Source organism: Haemaphysalis longicornis, unplaced genomic scaffold (assembly GCF_048455015.1).
Source record: "Haemaphysalis longicornis isolate Haplotype H1 unplaced genomic scaffold, Haemaphysalis longicornis Haplotype H1 scaffold_4, whole genome shotgun sequence".
In the NCBI taxonomy this organism is placed as follows: Eukaryota; Metazoa; Arthropoda; class Arachnida; order Ixodida; family Ixodidae; genus Haemaphysalis; species Haemaphysalis longicornis.
In genome coordinates, this window is record NW_027526361.1 from 183,881,954 (window position 1) to 183,899,381 (window position 17,428).

General features: G+C 47.6%; 2 protein-coding genes across 4 annotated transcripts in view; one reads left to right on the plus strand and one right to left on the minus strand.

Moving 5' to 3' along the window:
• LOC144179561 (uncharacterized) overlaps positions 1 to 17,428 on the plus strand; it is a 22,350-nt gene continuing 4,922 nt past the window's right edge. Inside the window, exons 1-3 of one of the 2 annotated variants that reach the window (XM_077707965.1) lie at positions 1 to 201; positions 16,114 to 16,224; positions 17,150 to 17,183. In XM_077707965.1, the coding sequence (XP_077564091.1) occupies positions 163 to 201; positions 16,114 to 16,224; positions 17,150 to 17,183 (184 nt within the window). In that variant the 5' untranslated portion in view covers positions 1 to 162. Of the gene's footprint in view, positions 202 to 15,784; positions 16,225 to 17,149; positions 17,184 to 17,428 lie in introns of those variants that run through there. The other variant, XR_013324283.1, reaches the window with a different exon arrangement.
• LOC144179560 (uncharacterized) overlaps positions 10,368 to 17,428 on the minus strand; it is a 21,649-nt gene continuing 14,588 nt past the window's right edge. For both annotated transcript variants that reach the window (XM_077707963.1, XM_077707964.1), the window contains 3 exons: positions 14,634 to 14,819; positions 12,631 to 13,461; positions 10,368 to 11,650 (listed from right to left, as the gene is read on the minus strand). In XM_077707963.1, coding sequence (XP_077564089.1) covers positions 11,267 to 11,650; positions 12,631 to 13,461; positions 14,634 to 14,819 — 1,401 coding nt within the window. In that variant the 3' untranslated portion in view covers positions 10,368 to 11,266. The remainder of the gene's footprint in view (positions 11,651 to 12,630; positions 13,462 to 14,633; positions 14,820 to 17,428) is intronic.

Consider the following 17,428-nt stretch of genomic DNA (forward strand, 5'->3'; position numbering starts at 1 on the left):
GCCGCTGGTGCGCCTCTCATCCAGCTACCGTGGTAAAAGAGTTCAAATCCAGAGGGGCGCTTGGGTAAGGTAAGCGCCAAGGAAACGAGTGTGTGCGGGCAATGCTAGGAGCAAATAACAATAATAATAATCTTTATATGCCAGCGGTGAGCGGGCCTGTGAATGCTAAGGAGCAAGTGCGCGATGCCTTACCGCCGAAAAGTGAGTTTTTACCGCACCACGGACGCGTTCGCGACCCTTCAGTGGCTTTCTTGTACTTTTGTTCATACGTTACTAATAATTACCATTTCAATGTCTGCACTCTCCTGGCCAAGGGTCGGCGTACTTCGTAAATAAAATCTCCACATTATGTATGTACATCAGGTGTGCGGCACATAATTTCCTTTATTTTGTTGGTGCCCCAATGGACGTGCGAATGCAGCAAGGAGCTGTAATTTGGAACTGATTTGATTTGGCTGTAGGGTTTGACGCCCCAACGCAACGCAGGCGATGAGGCGCGCCGTAGTGGAGGGCTCCGGATTAATTTTGACCACCTGGGGATCTTTTGCGCCGAAATCTCGTACATATGGGCGTTTTTTTTCCGCGGCCGGAAATCGAACCCGCGACCTCGTGCTCAGCAGCGCAATGCCTTAGCCACTGAGCCTCCGCGGCGGGTTGTAATTTGGAACTCCCAACGAGGTCAGGTCCCTCCGTTGACCGCATCCTGTTGTTTTGTTGCTGCTGCGTATTCGTCTTTTTTTTTTTTTTCGTAAGGTCAGCAAGCAAATTTGTTAAATTATACGGCTTGACAGCTATTAATTTGGAATGGTATTTTTACAGCAGCTAACTTCGCTCTTATACTGGACGATCTACTTTTATATATGACTTGAAAAGACGAACTGTGGCAGATAGCTTCAATTTTCGGCGTGTAAAGATTCTCCAGGAGCTCTGTTGAAAAGTAATCGGCGGCCTCAGCCATTTTCTCCACCTCAAAATGGCCCGTTATTTTGCCGTATAGGGTGCTTTGAAGAAGTTCAACTTTGTTTATTATTAACGCCTTAGTTTACATACCTTTTGATTTGCTGGCAGCTGAGTACAACATGTTCAAAATGTGAGGGTACAGCAGCTGGTAGGCGACGATAGGAACAGAAACTGGTACGGCATCAATGTTGCACTTTCTTTATTCATGTGCCAGAGCCACATAAAATACAGTACACAGAGAACAAACCGCATCAGTTAAGTAAACAAATGTGTACCAAACACCATGCTACAGGGATTTATTTGCAGTAATACAACCACACTACAGGGTGGTTGTATTACTGCAAACTGCAGTGTAATACAACCACCCGCAAGCAAAGATATGCTGCTAGAGGGGAAATAATTTTGAAGTGCACTGCTGCCAGAGACAACTTCATTTAGCACACGGAACAGAAATGTGCACATTTTCTCGAAGAGTTAGTGAGCAAGTTAGAATGATTTCATTTATGTGAAGATATTGTGATAACCCTCTTGTTCTCCCTCCAATCAGGACTAAAGCCCTTCCTCCTCTTCCATTATGACTAAAGCTGGAATATTTGCAACATGGGATAAACACCCTCGTTGTGGCATTAGCTGCTGTACACATACGTATCAAGTGAAGGCGATCTCATTTTAATCAGCACCCTTGTATTCAATTTACACCAAGTGCCCCTGGCACTCCGTGTACTCGGTGACAATTAGATATTGTCATGGTTTTCTGCTAAGTGTTCTACGAAGCTACCAAGACATCTGCACAGATCGTAGGAATATTTCTGTGAGCAGGTGACATTTCGACAGTGACGGCTTATGGTGGTAGAGCTGGTGGGAAATGAGAAGGCTTAATAACATCATGTGAGAAGCATAACATTAGCTGAATGAGTAAGTAACGAAGAATCTTTATTAAGGGATGGCCTGAAGCCACAATGAGAAATGAGAAGCCTATGCTATTATTAGCTTAATAACAGTGAGATATCTTTAATAGCTCACTCAAAAGACTGAGGAAACAAAGGCCTGATGGCCTTAGGACTCCAGCTAAATCTCAGAGAGTGCTGTTTTGCTGCCCAGAAGCTGACCACATTGTCCCCAAATATGGTGTTTTACCAGATCCTGCCAAATTGCCTGTTGTAATGGAATTCCAGAAGCAGAAAATGTTGATTACCTTTTGCAGCTTTACTGACATTTGCTCGTACTTAAGACACCCACCCTGTAATCAACTACGAATCTCATTGGGTCTCTGACCCAGCTCCTCAGCAAGGATAGCGGCCCCTCTAAGTAGTCAACAGCTAGTGAGGATGCATTTACTAAACTGTGCCATCTCCTCTCATCCCTGCCAATCCTGCACTATTTAAACCATAGTGCTCCAACCGGAATTCACTCCAGTGCAAGTGGTGTTGGTTTGGGGGCAGTTCTCGTTGTACGCAAGGCAGTATATAATGGGCATGTAGTCACATATGCAAGTTGTACTTGGTTAATATCAAAATGATGACAAGGGAACGCCTGGTCATGGTTGGTTGAGTGCGAATTGCTGCCCATACCGTTACAGCTGCTCTGTCAAAGTAGTTATGGACCACCATGTGCTTTTCTGGCTGTCCCCGCTAAAAGATCCATTTGATTGCCTAGCAAGTTAGGCTTTGAGAACTACAGGACTATGACATACAAGCCATTTATTGCTCGGGCTGTAGGCACCATGATGCTGACGCTCTTTACCGTTCTCTGCTGCTGCATGACAATGAGGAAGTCTCAAGCACCGATTGCTACATGTCGTCACTCGAGATACAGTAATCACTCGTCAACTGAAAGTCATAAAATCCGCTGAAAATTTTGTTTCGAGTTACCGAAATGCAGAAAACTTCTGGCCAGGTCACTGATATAAGAGCTAGTGCTGCTAACAAAGGCAAAATAATTTGCAGGGAAACAAATTTTTATGATTTCATAAGAATGGCGTGATGCTCGCCCATTTCGCCTTCGCATCTGGTCTTAGAAAGGTGTTCTTCAACTGTTCGATGCAGCGCATAAATCAAAGGTTGCCACCGCTACATTCTACCTTGATGCGAAGCAGGTGCAGCATGTTTTTTGTTTGTGCCATAATAGGCACTTCTCGAGGCTCCTTATCATCCATACGATAAGCTGCATTGGCCACAGCTACGTCAACGATGCAGGCATTTGTCAGCATTCCGGTCATGGGGACATCGGCCTCCTACAACTCGTCCTCCTTGTGAATTCGCCATTCCCGACTGTTTGGCACATAGTGGGGAACTAAGCGTTCGAACAGAGACCTTATCAGCTGCCTGTAGTGGGCTTTGCTGCATGTCCTCTCTGCCAACATTTTGAGATATCCATGGTCTTGCAAAAAAAAGTTTTGAGATAAAGGGGTGCAAATACATAGCGCCTATGATGAGAAAAAGTTTCGACTTAACCAATATTTCAAGATAGCTGAGATTGTGTTATTGAGGGATTACTGTATACTAAATGTTATCAGAGCAAAAGAAAGATTCATGGATTTCTTCCATCTTGAGCTTCCTGTGTAGCTTATTTGCATATGGTGCACCTTAGACACTATGCCAGAAATCATCACACTTCGCCATTCATGATGAAATGCTGCTCCAGTACAAGCATTGAACCAAAGGCAGGAAATGGCTTGTCTAATTCCGTGGCATCTAGACTCACAAATATGTGCCTATTTTCATAAAGAACTGCACTGTGCCCATGCTGGGGCATACAAAATATATCAACACTTGCAGTTCTACTGGTGAGGCACGTACATTTCAATTTGTCAATACGTTCATTCTGTGTTCCATGCCGATGCCAAAAAATCTCTACTCCTTGACGGAACTGGCCTTATGCAGCCTTTACTATTTTCAGTGTGCTGTCGACTACTTGATGTGGTATGCAGAGACTGCCTGCTGCTACTGTGCGCAAAGCTGCCTCCTTTGTTCCGTGGCAATTAACTGTGCAACAAAGAGCATCCCGTAAAAAGCCTAGTAACCTAAAATGGGTTTTTTCATTCAAAGTTATCAAGGCTCTCTTCAAAGCTTGCTGTACCATTTACAGCACCAATGCATACCATCCTGACACTGCCACACATGCTACAACCAGCCTATCTCCATTTTTTTCTTCGTGTAAACGCAAGCCCCCGCACACCATTGCCCTGATCACTCAAAGTGAACGCTTATTGTTGATGTTGCTAAGCACTCAGGACAATTTCATCAACTGGCCTGATCATTAACAAAGATAGCAAGATCAAGAGTGTCAGAAGCCACACCACGATGGCAGCACGCCTCATTTTACCTATTTACCAAGCTCACTCATCAGGCTGTGGTTGCCACCAAGTTCTCCTGGCTTGAGCAGTAAACTGCTTTCGCATTACCATGGCCTCTACCGCGTCGTCAAATGTACATATCCCGCAAATATGTGGTTCGGCTTTTACTCCACCTCTCCAGCACCAAAACATCCATGACGTCTATTTCCATCACCTGAAGCCTTAAATAGACCCTTTTATCATCTCATCTGCCATGTTGCTAGAGGATGGCTTTTTTTTTCTTGTGGGCAACTGCAAGAAAGACTGTCACCAACACCATGTCCACTTAAACAATTGACAGACATAACCAGCGTCGGGCATTCGCCATGAATGGCCATGCGCAACACAAGAGCCACTATCCGCACTCCTACAACAAAAGGACACCAACTCTTGGCCATCGTAACGTTTTGGGACTAGTCCTCTCAGTCCAAGAATAAATCTTCCCTTCAACTATGAAAAAAGACAAGGAGGGGGTTGACTTTCAGGGATACATCCACGTGACTGTCTGCCCACTGCACTGAAACACTCCACAGCAAAACAAAAACACACAGCACCACACGTCCCAGAATGAACAACAGAAAAAAGTTGAGGGTGAGGAATTTGCACAGAGCTACATATACATGACTGTCTGCCCGCTGCTCTGAAGCAGCACTTCACAGCAAAACGAAAAAACACAGCACTGCACGGCCCAGAATGAACAATACAAAAAAGTTGGGGAGGAGAACTTCACACAAGGCTACGTCTACGTGACTGTCTGCCTGCTGCACTGAAGCAGCACTTCACAGCAAAATGAAAAAACACGGCACCGCACGCCCCAGAATGAACAACAGAAAAAATCTGGGAAGGGGACTTCACACAGGGCTACGTCTACGTGACTGTCTGCCCGCTGCACTGAAGCACTGTCACAGCAAAACGAAAAAACACGGCACCGCACGCCCCAGAATGAACAACAGAAAGAAGTTGGGGAGGAGAACTTCACACAAGGCTACGTCTACGTGACTGTCTGCCTGCTGCACTGAAGCAGCACTTCACAGCAAAACAAAAAAACACGGCACCGCACGCCCCAGAATGAACAACAGAAAAAATCTGGGAAGGGGACTTCACACAGGGCTACGTCTACGTGACTGTCTGCCCGCTGCACTGAAGCACTTCACAGCAAAACAAAAAAACACGGCACCGCACGCCCCAGAATGAACAACAGAAAAAATCTGGGAAGGGACTTCACACAGGGCTACGTCTACGTGACTGTCTGCCCGCTGCACTGAAGCACTTCACAGCAAAACGAAAAAACACGGCACCGCACGCCCCAGAATGAACAACAGAAAGAAGTTGGGGAGGAGAACTTCACACAGGGCTACGTCTACGTGACTGTCTGCCCGCTGCACTGAAGCACTGTCACAGCAAAACGAAAAAACACGGCACCGCACGCCCCAGAATGAACAACAGAAAAAATCTGGGAAGGGGACTTCACACAGGGCTACGTCTACGTGACTGTCTGCCCGCTGCACTGAAGCACTTCACAGCAAAACGAAAAAACACGGCACCGCACGCCCCAGAATGAACAACAGAAAAAATCTGGGAAGGGACTTCACACAGGGCTACGTCTACGTGACTGTCTGCCCGCTGCACTGAAGCACTGTCACTGCAAAACGAAAAAACACGGCACCGCACGCCCCAGAATGAACAACAGAAAGAAGTTGGGGAGGAGAACTTCACACAAGGCTACGTCTACGTGACTGTCTGCCTGCTGCACTGAAGCAGCACTTCACAGCAAAACAAAAAAACACGGCACCGCACGCCCCAGAATGAACAACAGAAAAAATCTGGGAAGGGGACTTCACACAGGGCTACGTCTACGTGACTGTCTGCCCGCTGCACTGAAGCACTTCACAGCAAAACAAAAAAACACGGCACCGCACGCCCCAGAATGAACAACAGAAAAAATCTGGGAAGGGACTTCACACAGGGCTACGTCTACGTGACTGTCTGCCCGCTGCACTGAAGCACTTCACAGCAAAACGAAAAAACACGGCACCGCACGCCCCAGAATGAACAACAGAAAGAAGTTGGGGAGGAGAACTTCACACAGGGCTACGTCTACGTGACTGTCTGCCCGCTGCACTGAAGCACTGTCACAGCAAAACGAAAAAACACGGCACCGCACGCCCCAGAATGAACAACAGAAAAAATCTGGGAAGGGGACTTCACACAGGGCTACGTCTACGTGACTGTCTGCCCGCTGCACTGAAGCACTTCACAGCAAAACGAAAAAACACGGCACCGCACGCCCCAGAATGAACAACAGAAAAAATCTGGGAAGGGGACTTCACACAGGGCTACGTCTACGTGACTGTCTGCCCGCTGCACTGAAGCACTGTCACAGCAAAACGAAAAAACACGGCACCGCACGCCCCAGAATGAACAACAGAAAGAAGTTGGGGAGGAGAACTTCACACAGGGCTACGTCTACGTGACTGTCTTCCCGCTGCACTGAAGCACTGTCACAGCAAAATGAAAAAACACGGCACCGCACGCCCCAGAATGAACAACAGAAAAAATCTGGGAAGGGGACTTCACACAGGGCTACGTCTACGTGACTGTCTGCCCGCTGCACTGAAGCACTGTCACAGCAAAACGAAAAAACACGGCACCGCACGCCCCAGAATGAACAACAGAAAGAAGTTGGGGAGGAGAACTTCACACAGGGCTACGTCTACGTGACTGTCTGCCCGCTGCACTGAAGCACTGTCACAGCAAAATGAAAAAACACGGCACCGCACGCCCCAGAATGAACAACAGAAAAAATCTGGGAAGGGGACTTCACACAGGGCTACGTCTACGTGACTGTCTTCCCGCTGCACTGAAGCACTGTCACAGCAAAATGAAAAAACACGGCACCGCACGCCCCAGAATGAACAACAGAAAAAATCTGGGAAGGGGACTTCACACAGGGCTACGTCTACGTGACTGTCTGCCCGCTGCACTGAAGCACTTCACAGCAAAATGAAAAAACACGGCACCGCACGCCCCAGAATGAACAACAGAAAAAATCTGGGAAGGGGACTTCACACAGGGCTACGTCTACGTGACTGTCTGCCCGCTGCACTGAAGCACTGTCACAGCAAAACGAAAAAACACGGCACCGCACGCCCCAGAATGAACAACAGAAAGAAGTTGGGGAGGAGAACTTCACACAGGGCTACGTCTACGTGACTGTCTTCCCGCTGCACTGAAGCACTGTCACAGCAAAATGAAAAAACACGGCACCGCACGCCCCAGAATGAACAACAGAAAAAATCTGGGAAGGGGACTTCACACAGGGCTACGTCTACGTGACTGTCTGCCCGCTGCACTGAAGCACTTCACAGCAAAATGAAAAAACACGGCACCGCACGCCCCAGAATGAACAACAGAAAAAATCTGGGAAGGGGACTTCACACAGGGCTACGTCTACGTGACTGTCTGCCCGCTGCACTGAAGCACTGTCACAGCAAAACGAAAAAACACGGCACCGCACGCCCCAGAATGAACAACAGAAAGAAGTTGGGGAGGAGAACTTCACACAGGGCTACGTCTACGTGACTGTCTTCCCGCTGCACTGAAGCACTGTCACAGCAAAACGAAAAAACACGGCACCGCACGCCCCAGAATGAACAACAGAAAGAAGTTGGGGAGGAGAACTTCACACAGGGCTACGTCTACGTGACTGTCTTCCCGCTGCACTGAAGCACTGTCACAGCAAAATGAAAAAACACGGCACCGCACGCCCCAGAATGAACAACAGAAAAAATCTGGGAAGGGGACTTCACACAGGGCTACGTCTACGTGACTGTCTGCCCGCTGCACTGAAGCACTTCACAGCAAAACGAAAAAACACGGCACCGCACGCCCCAGAATGAACAACAGAAAGAAGTTGGGGAGGAGAACTTCACACAGGGCTACGTCTACGTGACTGTCTTCCCGCTGCACTGAAGCACTGTCACAGCAAAATGAAAAAACACGGCACCGCACGCCCCAGAATGAACAACAGAAAAAATCTGGGAAGGGGACTTCACACAGGGCTACGTCTACGTGACTGTCTGCCCGCTGCACTGAAGCACTTCACAGCAAAACGAAAAAACACGGCACCGCACGCCCCAGAATGAACAACAGAAAGAAGTTGGGGAGGAGAACTTCACACAGGGCTACGTCTACGTGACTGTCTTCCCGCTGCACTGAAGCACTGTCACAGCAAAACGAAAAAACACGGCACCGCACGCCCCAGAATGAACAACAGAAAGAAGTTGGGGAGGAGAACTTCACACAGGGCTACGTCTACGTGACTGTCTTCCCGCTGCACTGAAGCACTGTCACAGCAAAATGAAAAAACACGGCACCGCACGCCCCAGAATGAACAACAGAAAAAATCTGGGAAGGGGACTTCACACAGGGCTACGTCTACGTGACTGTCTTCCCGCTGCACTGAAGCACTGTCACAGCAAAACGAAAAAACACGGCACCGCACGCCCCAGAATGAACAACAGAAAGAAGTTGGGGAGGAGAACTTCACACAAGGCTACGTCTACGTGACTGTCTGCCTGCTGCACTGAAGCAGCACTTCACAGCAAAACAAAAAAACACGGCACCGCACGCCCCAGAATGAACAACAGAAAGAAGTTGGGGAGGAGAACTTCACACAGGGCTACGTCTACGTGACTGTCTGCCCGCTGCACTGAAGCACTGTCACAGCAAAACGAAAAAACACGGCACCGCACGCCCCAGAATGAACAACAGAAAAAATCTGGGAAGGGGACTTCACACAGGGCTACGTCTACGTGACTGTCTGCCCGCTGCACTGAAGCACTTCACAGCAAAACGAAAAAACACGGCACCGCACGCCCCAGAATGAACAACAGAAAAAATCTGGGAAGGGGACTTCACACAGGGCTACGTCTACGTGACTGTCTGCCCGCTGCACTGAAGCACTTCACAGCAAAACGAAAAAACACGGCACCGCACGCCCCAGAATGAACAACAGAAAAAATCTGGGAAGGGACTTCACACAGGGCTACGTCTACGTGACTGTCTGCCCGCTGCACTGAAGCACTGTCACAGCAAAACGAAAAAACACGGCACCGCACGCCCCAGAATGAACAACAGAAAGAAGTTGGGGAGGAGAACTTCACACAGGGCTACGTCTACGTGACTGTCTTCCCGCTGCACTGAAGCACTGTCACAGCAAAACGAAAAAACACGGCACCGCACGCCCCAGAATGAACAACAGAAAGAAGTTGGGGAGGAGAACTTCACACAGGGCTACGTCTACGTGACTGTCTTCCCGCTGCACTGAAGCACTGTCACAGCAAAATGAAAAAACACGGCACCGCACGCCCCAGAATGAACAACAGAAAAAATCTGGGAAGGGGACTTCACACAGGGCTACGTCTACGTGACTGTCTTCCCGCTGCACTGAAGCACTGTCACAGCAAAACGAAAAAACACGGCACCGCACGCCCCAGAATGAACAACAGAAAGAAGTTGGGGAGGAGAACTTCACACAGGGCTACGTCTACGTGACTGTCTTCCCGCTGCACTGAAGCACTGTCACAGCAAAACGAAAAAACACGGCACCGCACGCCCCAGAATGAACAACAGAAAGAAGTTGGGGAGGAGAACTTCACACAGGGCTACGTCTACGTGACTGTCTTCCCGCTGCACTGAAGCACTGTCACAGCAAAATGAAAAAACACGGCACCGCACGCCCCAGAATGAACAACAGAAAAAATCTGGGAAGGGGACTTCACACAGGGCTACGTCTACGTGACTGTCTTCCCGCTGCACTGAAGCACTGTCACAGCAAAACGAAAAAACACGGCACCGCACGCCCCAGAATGAACAACAGAAAGAAGTTGGGGAGGAGAACTTCACACAGGGCTACGTCTACGTGACTGTCTTCCCGCTGCACTGAAGCACTGTCACAGCAAAATGAAAAAACACGGCACCGCACGCCCCAGAATGAACAACAGAAAAAATCTGGGAAGGGGACTTCACACAGGGCTACGTCTACGTGACTGTCTGCCCGCTGCACTGAAGCACTTCACAGCAAAACGAAAAAACACGGCACCGCACGCCCCAGAATGAACAACAGAAAGAAGTTGGGGAGGAGAACTTCACACAGGGCTACGTCTACGTGACTGTCTGCCCGCTGCACTGAAGCACTTCACAGCAAAACGAAAAAACACGGCACCGCACGCCCCAGAATGAACAACAGAAAGAAGTTGGGGAGGAGAACTTCACACAAGGCTACGTCTACGTGACTGTCTGCCTGCTGCACTGAAGCACTTCACAGCAAAACGAAAAAACACGGCACCGCACGCCACAGAATGAACAACAGAAAGAAGTTGGGGAGGAGAACTTCACACAAGGCTACGTCTACGTGACTGTCTGCCTGCTGCACTGAAGCAGCACTTCACAGCAAAATGAAAAAACACGGCACCGCACGCCCCAGAATGAACAACAGAAAGAAGTTGGGGAGGAGAACTTCACACAAGGCTACGTCTACGTGACTGTCTGCCTGCTGCACTGAAGCACTTCACAGCAAAACGAAAAAACACGGCACCGCACGCCCCAGAATGAACAACAGAAAGAAGTTGGGGAGGAGAACTTCACACAAGGCTACGTCTACGTGACTGTCTGCCTGCTGCACTGAAGCACTTCACAGCAAAACGAAAAAACACGGCACCGCACGCCCCAGAATGAACAACAGAAAAAATCTGGGAAGGGGGACTTCACACAGGGCTACGTCTACGTGACTGTCTGCCCGCTGCACTGAAGCACTGTCACAGCAAAACGAAAAAACACGGCACCACACACCCGCAAACAAACAACAAACAGGAAGTAGTACCTCAAAACAAACAACAGAAAATGCTGGGGGGTGAGAAGGCGTGGTCAAGGGGCTTGTGTTTTCAGAGAGGAGACGAAGTAAGGAAACAGTTAATGTCCCTGGCCGTGCATCTTCGCATGGGGAACATTTGCGCCAACACTGCGGCAAAGAACATGAGGGCGCTTTCGGGCTGCCTTCAATGCTGCATTGTTTGGTGGTCGCCCAGCCGGCACTCTCTTGGACCCCTTGGTAAGCCCTGGACGGCGCCTCGACAGGGCTGTGGGCTGCACTTTTATAGTACGGCCACGCCTCAATTCGAGGCCAAGTGCCGAATTCATCGCCATGATGGCCCCTACACCACGCTGCTGCTTACACAATCTTTGCAAGCGCATGCTTGCACTTGTCAGGTGCTTTCTGTACGAGTCTTTGTGCCATTCAGCCTCGTGAATTTTTCTCATCTCGGCAATGAGGGCTTCCAGGTTGTCATCTGCATCCTGCACAAACAGTTTCATAAGAAACTTTCACAAAAGTGGCAAAAGGGAGAGGATTACCTGATCTTGAGTAAAATTAGATGGGTTTTAAAGCAATACTTGCTTCCAAAGACAGCAATTTATAACCAGGACACTAATTTTATCGGAGAAATAAATATTTTGCTACAGTACAAAAAATGCTATCACAGCACACGTCAATAGTGTTCGGATTTAATAGACACTTGCTATACGTATTCATTGTATTGAGGAATGGGGTATCGGTATGCGAGTAGTGGACCCTTCATTCCATAACACCGGAAGATTTGACGGGACCACAAAGACACAATACAACTTAGCAGGCTTCTTGACTTCTTTTTCGTTGTCCCATCTAGTTTTTGGGCTGGTATGCAATAAATGCATAGCGCCAGTGGCTTTTGACTGCAGAAAAATTTATTACATTGCATCATATTTTTATTGACTGTGCTCTGAAAGTATGACACTGCACAACAGCCTTTCACAAATGTACATTCTGCCCAGAGCTGCACGCACGTGCGTTCAAAGATTAACAAGTGGTTTGAAAGCTGCAGTTTGCCTAGCAATTCATTCATACTTGTTTCACATTTGCATGCAAATGAAAAGAACTTGGGGCAAATTCAGCAGAATGGTGTTCAATATAAATAAAAGTGCGAGGGTTCCGGCTAGTTGGTAATCCATTAGCAACACAGCGCGAAAAAAAGACCAAGGAGTGCGTGGGTGGTATCACAACCTAGCGCAACATTGGACATAGGTTTCCTGATAACTGATAGAAAATACTTGAGAGCATAACAGCACATATGGGATAGTGCTTGTCTTGTTTGTGTTCTTTTGTTGCGCTTCAGTGCGTTTTTCGAGCTAGGAAATTTTGTGGCAGTTACCTTTTTGGTGTATTAATTTAGGCTATTTATTGCGGGGACAATTTAATATGCCTAGTGAAATGAGACTGGTTTGTGGAATGGCGCACATACCTTCCTGTCTTGCTGCTGCGAACCTGATGTGGATGGCAGCGCATCACACAAAGCATCCTGTTCCGGTTGCTCCTCCTGGCACGGACTGGCCGCCGGTTCTGGCGGAAAGTCCTGGCTGCTACAGGCCACGGGCTCACCATTCTGACACCTCGCCAAGGAAGCACGTTGGCTTGGCGTCACTTCGTCACCCGATGCCATGAAATAGTCAATGCTCGGGCACTCACTGCCAAGTGCAAGCCACCCCAGCTCATGTCTGTCCTCGGCCGTCAGTGCAGGGCAATTCGGGAAAAGCCCTCCATAGTGCTTGTGCACCAGGGCCTGGTGCTTGCAGAATGCCCCTGAGTTGCCAGCTGGGCACGTGCACAGGCCTGTGTGGCCCCACACCTCGTACCACTCGCCGTTGCCACTGGAGCTGGGTACGGAGAAGCAGCCGTCTCCGAGCACTCGAATGTCCGCTGCAGCCTCTTCAGGCATCCTCTTCAGCAGGCTGTGGTAGAGCAGGTGGTGCGTGGAGACCCGGTTGTTGGCGTGCTTCAGGATGCGGCTCTTGAAGTACTCCTCCATCACTTGGCCAACCGACTCCACAAGTGCCACAGCATTGAACGCCTTCGTCCGCGACAACACGATGTCTTTCAGAATCCTGATGGAGGCTTCTGCGAAGTTGTTGGTGTTGTGGCCTCGTGTAGTTAGGTCTGCACGGCACAGCAACAACCACTCCCCCTGCTGCTGCTGCAAGAAGGCCTCGACACGCGCCTTGTAGCCCTCGTGGCTGCTGCCCCGAAGGCCCTCGATGGCTTTGTTGAGGCCCTCCACGCTGGTGGCACACATGATCTGAGAGAAGTCAATGCATAAAAAATTAGAACACAAAGCATTCTAGCACATCACACAGACGTAACGGAATTTAGGTGAAAATTTTCTAGGGATTTCACGTTCCTTGAGCATTGACTGCACACACACACACACACCTTTATCTTGACCATACTGATTTTGAAGATGGTGCTTATTGATAACTAATCTATTCATAATACACAAATCTAAGCGACGGGATGTCTAAGCTTCTACTGTAAGTCATATTTTGAACGGCAGGCCTGCTAATAGCATGCACATCAGGGCGTTTGTTTTCGAACCCCACGTGCTTGTTTGCCTTATCAAGCGCACATTAAATCATGCACTACATCATACATTCACAGATACACATAGCTTTGACACAAGTGGCAATATGCACTTGCTTTGGTGATACATATTTGCGTTTGTTCTGACCTCTTTAACCCTAACTTTCCAGGCAGGAATTTGTGGTTTGGTGCAAGTGGTGATATATGTTTGATTTCGCAAAAAGCTTTGTCCTTATAAACTGGTTTTTTCCACATTGCATTTTTTCCTGCATGTGTGGACGCCATAAAATTTACGCCTACATTGTTAGGTAATTTGATAAAAATGCTATGCTGTCTGAATCGAAATGTTAAAAACCATTGCCTGTAGTGTCATTAGGACATTGAGAGTTCATGTAGGCTCAAGTGGGCAAAAGATTACTAATCATAAAACTAAGTTTCGCACTCAACCTTTGAGGCAAGCCAAAGACCTGTATCTAAACCATTACGCTGATACTACTCTCATGAATTTGGCTAGGTTCAACGGCAATGGTTCCATGTTCATTTCCTGCCAGACTTCTTTCTTGTGTAACATCTGCATACTCATTATAGCTTTTTTCAGGTCCTTTCAAATATAAACATTTATACATAAAAACATGCAAACATTAACATCTACAAAGTAAATTTAAAAACTTAAAATTTGTCATTTTAAATGCATAAAGTGTAATGAAATCAGTGTTCTTGCCCGGACTAAATTTTAGCAGCATGTTAACAGCCAGTCCGTAGTACAATGAAAATGTACACTGCTTTCGTCATTTGTATAAATGTGCCTAGTTACCTGGAAGACCGTAACATGGCCATGTCATTGCCACTCATGCATTGGTACTGCCACGAAAATACATGGGAAACACGAACCTGCTGAAATTTCGTCATCAAAGCTCTCCTTTGGTCTTTCTCAACATTGTTTCGAGCAGCCGTCAACCACCGCCATTCTGCCTGTGCCACATGAAAATGGCACAGAAGCTGCCTTCCTTCGGGCCAGGTGGTCCTCAGAGCTGCTTTTTCAGCAGCAGAATTGTCTGTCATGAATGCTCCAGGGGCCTATAAATGGGGCAACAAAAATAGCAATGATAATATAAATGAAGTGATGTACTGTATGCACATGATTACGTGTGCAGCTGTCGAAGCGTAAAATTTTAAAATCAAGCGTAACATTTGTGGTGCGCTTATCATTTAAGGTGTGCCTGTGCTTATGAGAAGGCAAGCGCTGCAGGGGGCGGCAGAAAGTTAGATGGGCAGATGAATCAAGAAGTTTGCGGGGATAAATTGGTCACAGTTGGCACAGGACCGAGGTAATTGGAGAATAATGGGAGAGGCCTTTATCCCTGCAGTGGGCGTAGATAGGCTGGTGATGATGGTGATGATGATGATGATGTGCTTATGAAAATGCAATTCAAGCTCCCTTCTTAGGTCAATTTCATTTGCTCTAAATAGGTTTTTGTTATGTTCCTTAAAATTTTTATGGTAATTTGTCCAAAAGGCAGTTGTGTGCCAAACAGCAGGAGAGTGTGCTGCTCCCATTAGCTTTTCGAAAACCACCATTCATTTACAGAACTCATGGAGAGTTACAAACATTTACGTTTTAGTACAGATTAATATATCAGCTACTGAGGTGCCAGTCAGGCTGCAGTACACGAACGTATTTCCCAAAATTGCAAGCTCAAAAGGTTATTAGAAAAACTGGCCATGTATCTCAGCATTTCAGTCTTGCCTGTCGAACAAATAAGCCCCCCCCCCCCCTTCCCTCTTATTCCCACTTCATCCTGCTCCTCCCACTTCCCTTCCTCATTTCCACTCCCTATCCTACTCTTCACTTCCCCTTTCCAATCTCCTGCCCTTCACCTCTACCCTTCCCACCATAGCTTCCCACAACGCCCTGTGACCAAAGGATAAATCACAGGAATTTGTAGAATGGAGGTTAGTTTTCCATTAGTTTCTTTGTTCTTCCAGAAATCAGACCGACGTTCAACCTCCTTCCCCCCACCTCGGGGGTTGTCGGCTCGTTCAAATATGAAAGCATTTTTCAGACAAAACGGCAACGTTTGAGCTGATATCTTCTGCAAGACAACACAGTAATAAAAAAAAAGCTAAGCATATAAATCTGTGCGCGCATCTGGAAGCGGCGCCACCTATCCACACGAAAACAAAACACGTAACCAGCACTGTTTGGTCTAGCACTGGATAGATGGCGCCGCCATTGCAAATAGAACTCCTGCGACGGCAGTTTTTTCATTAATTCAAAAATAACCATGTAAGTTTATTTTAGGGGAAACAACCGGCGTCACGTGCAAAGACATGTAAAGAAATTTTCTGTGAACGTGTTGTGGGAACGCAGTGCGCTAGACGAGCTTCAGCCAAGCCAGGTCAAGCGTTCCAAGATGGCGGCGCCCTTACGGACGGTCACACAGGCAATTATATCACGGCGAACGCCGGCGACAGACGGTCGGTAAGGACTAATTATGAACTTGTGAACTATATTTTGTCAAGATTATCTCCACGGTATACTGTGGCACGCTTGTAATAACCCTGCCGCAGTATCGCTGTAGTGCACGCAGAGCAGTGGCGAGGTGTGATTGCGTAGTGCTTGATTTCTTTCCCTAAGGTGACGTTATCATCTCAGTTATGGTCGTGCCTGGCATCAGTTTAGCAGCCCTCAAGTGCTCCATCGCTAGACTTTATTACGACAAATGCAAAAACGTTATTCAGAACAAGTGGTCGAAAAGGGTAATTGTGTTGTTCAGAACAAGTAGTTCAAAAGCAATTTCCTCATCACCTAGCAGACAAACATGCCGCTAATGAGACACATTGTTACTACGAATAACCCAAGCATTCATGCGTGGGTTATTTGTAGAGTTATTAGTGCATTCATGAATAACCCAAGCTTCCAGGCTTTCTTTTAGTGAAGTCAAAGGTAGGGTGCCACGCAATATCTGCCCATAGACGTGTTTGAGACGTGTAAATACTGCCCAAAGGAGGACGCTGAGCTTATGTTGGGTGTTCTTGATAAGAAATAATGCTGGTGGACTGGGTTTGGTATTTAGAAGATAAAGCGCTGTTATTTCTAGCTTGTGAGTTCAAAAAAGATTAAGTACTCATGGCGACATCATTTACACAGGAGCAAAGCACGGATAGTGCTCGAGACTAAGGAACTGCTGCCTTCGTTCGATAACGGTTGCTTCCATGCTGCCATGTGTTTGTTTCTTCACACTAATGCTGCTTTGATTGCTCTAGCATGTACAGCCAACTAAAGAGGGAAGCCTTCTGCTAGGATAGTGGATCCCACACTACGTGACTTAAGGATGAAAATCTCTGTCTCTGCTTTGTGATCTTCAACACTGCCTTCTGAATGCGCATACATTGTTCCCCTACAGCCTATGATGCCTGTGGGGTTATTACAACAGCCAGGTAAGCCAGTGTGAACACTGTGCCTTGTATTTAATGTTTGGTTCAATGCAAGTGCAATCCCGGTTACGCAGCAGCCTTGTGCCTTAGCCATGTGCCTTCATTAAGCCTTGCTGCACTCTGTGCAGCAAAGTGTTTAGTCCGTCCATTGGGACACCTTGTGGGCAACAACAGTTGGTGCAGTCAATGAGGTGGAATTGTAAAATACTGGATATTGGCAGCATGACCCGGTATAATGTCTACTTGGG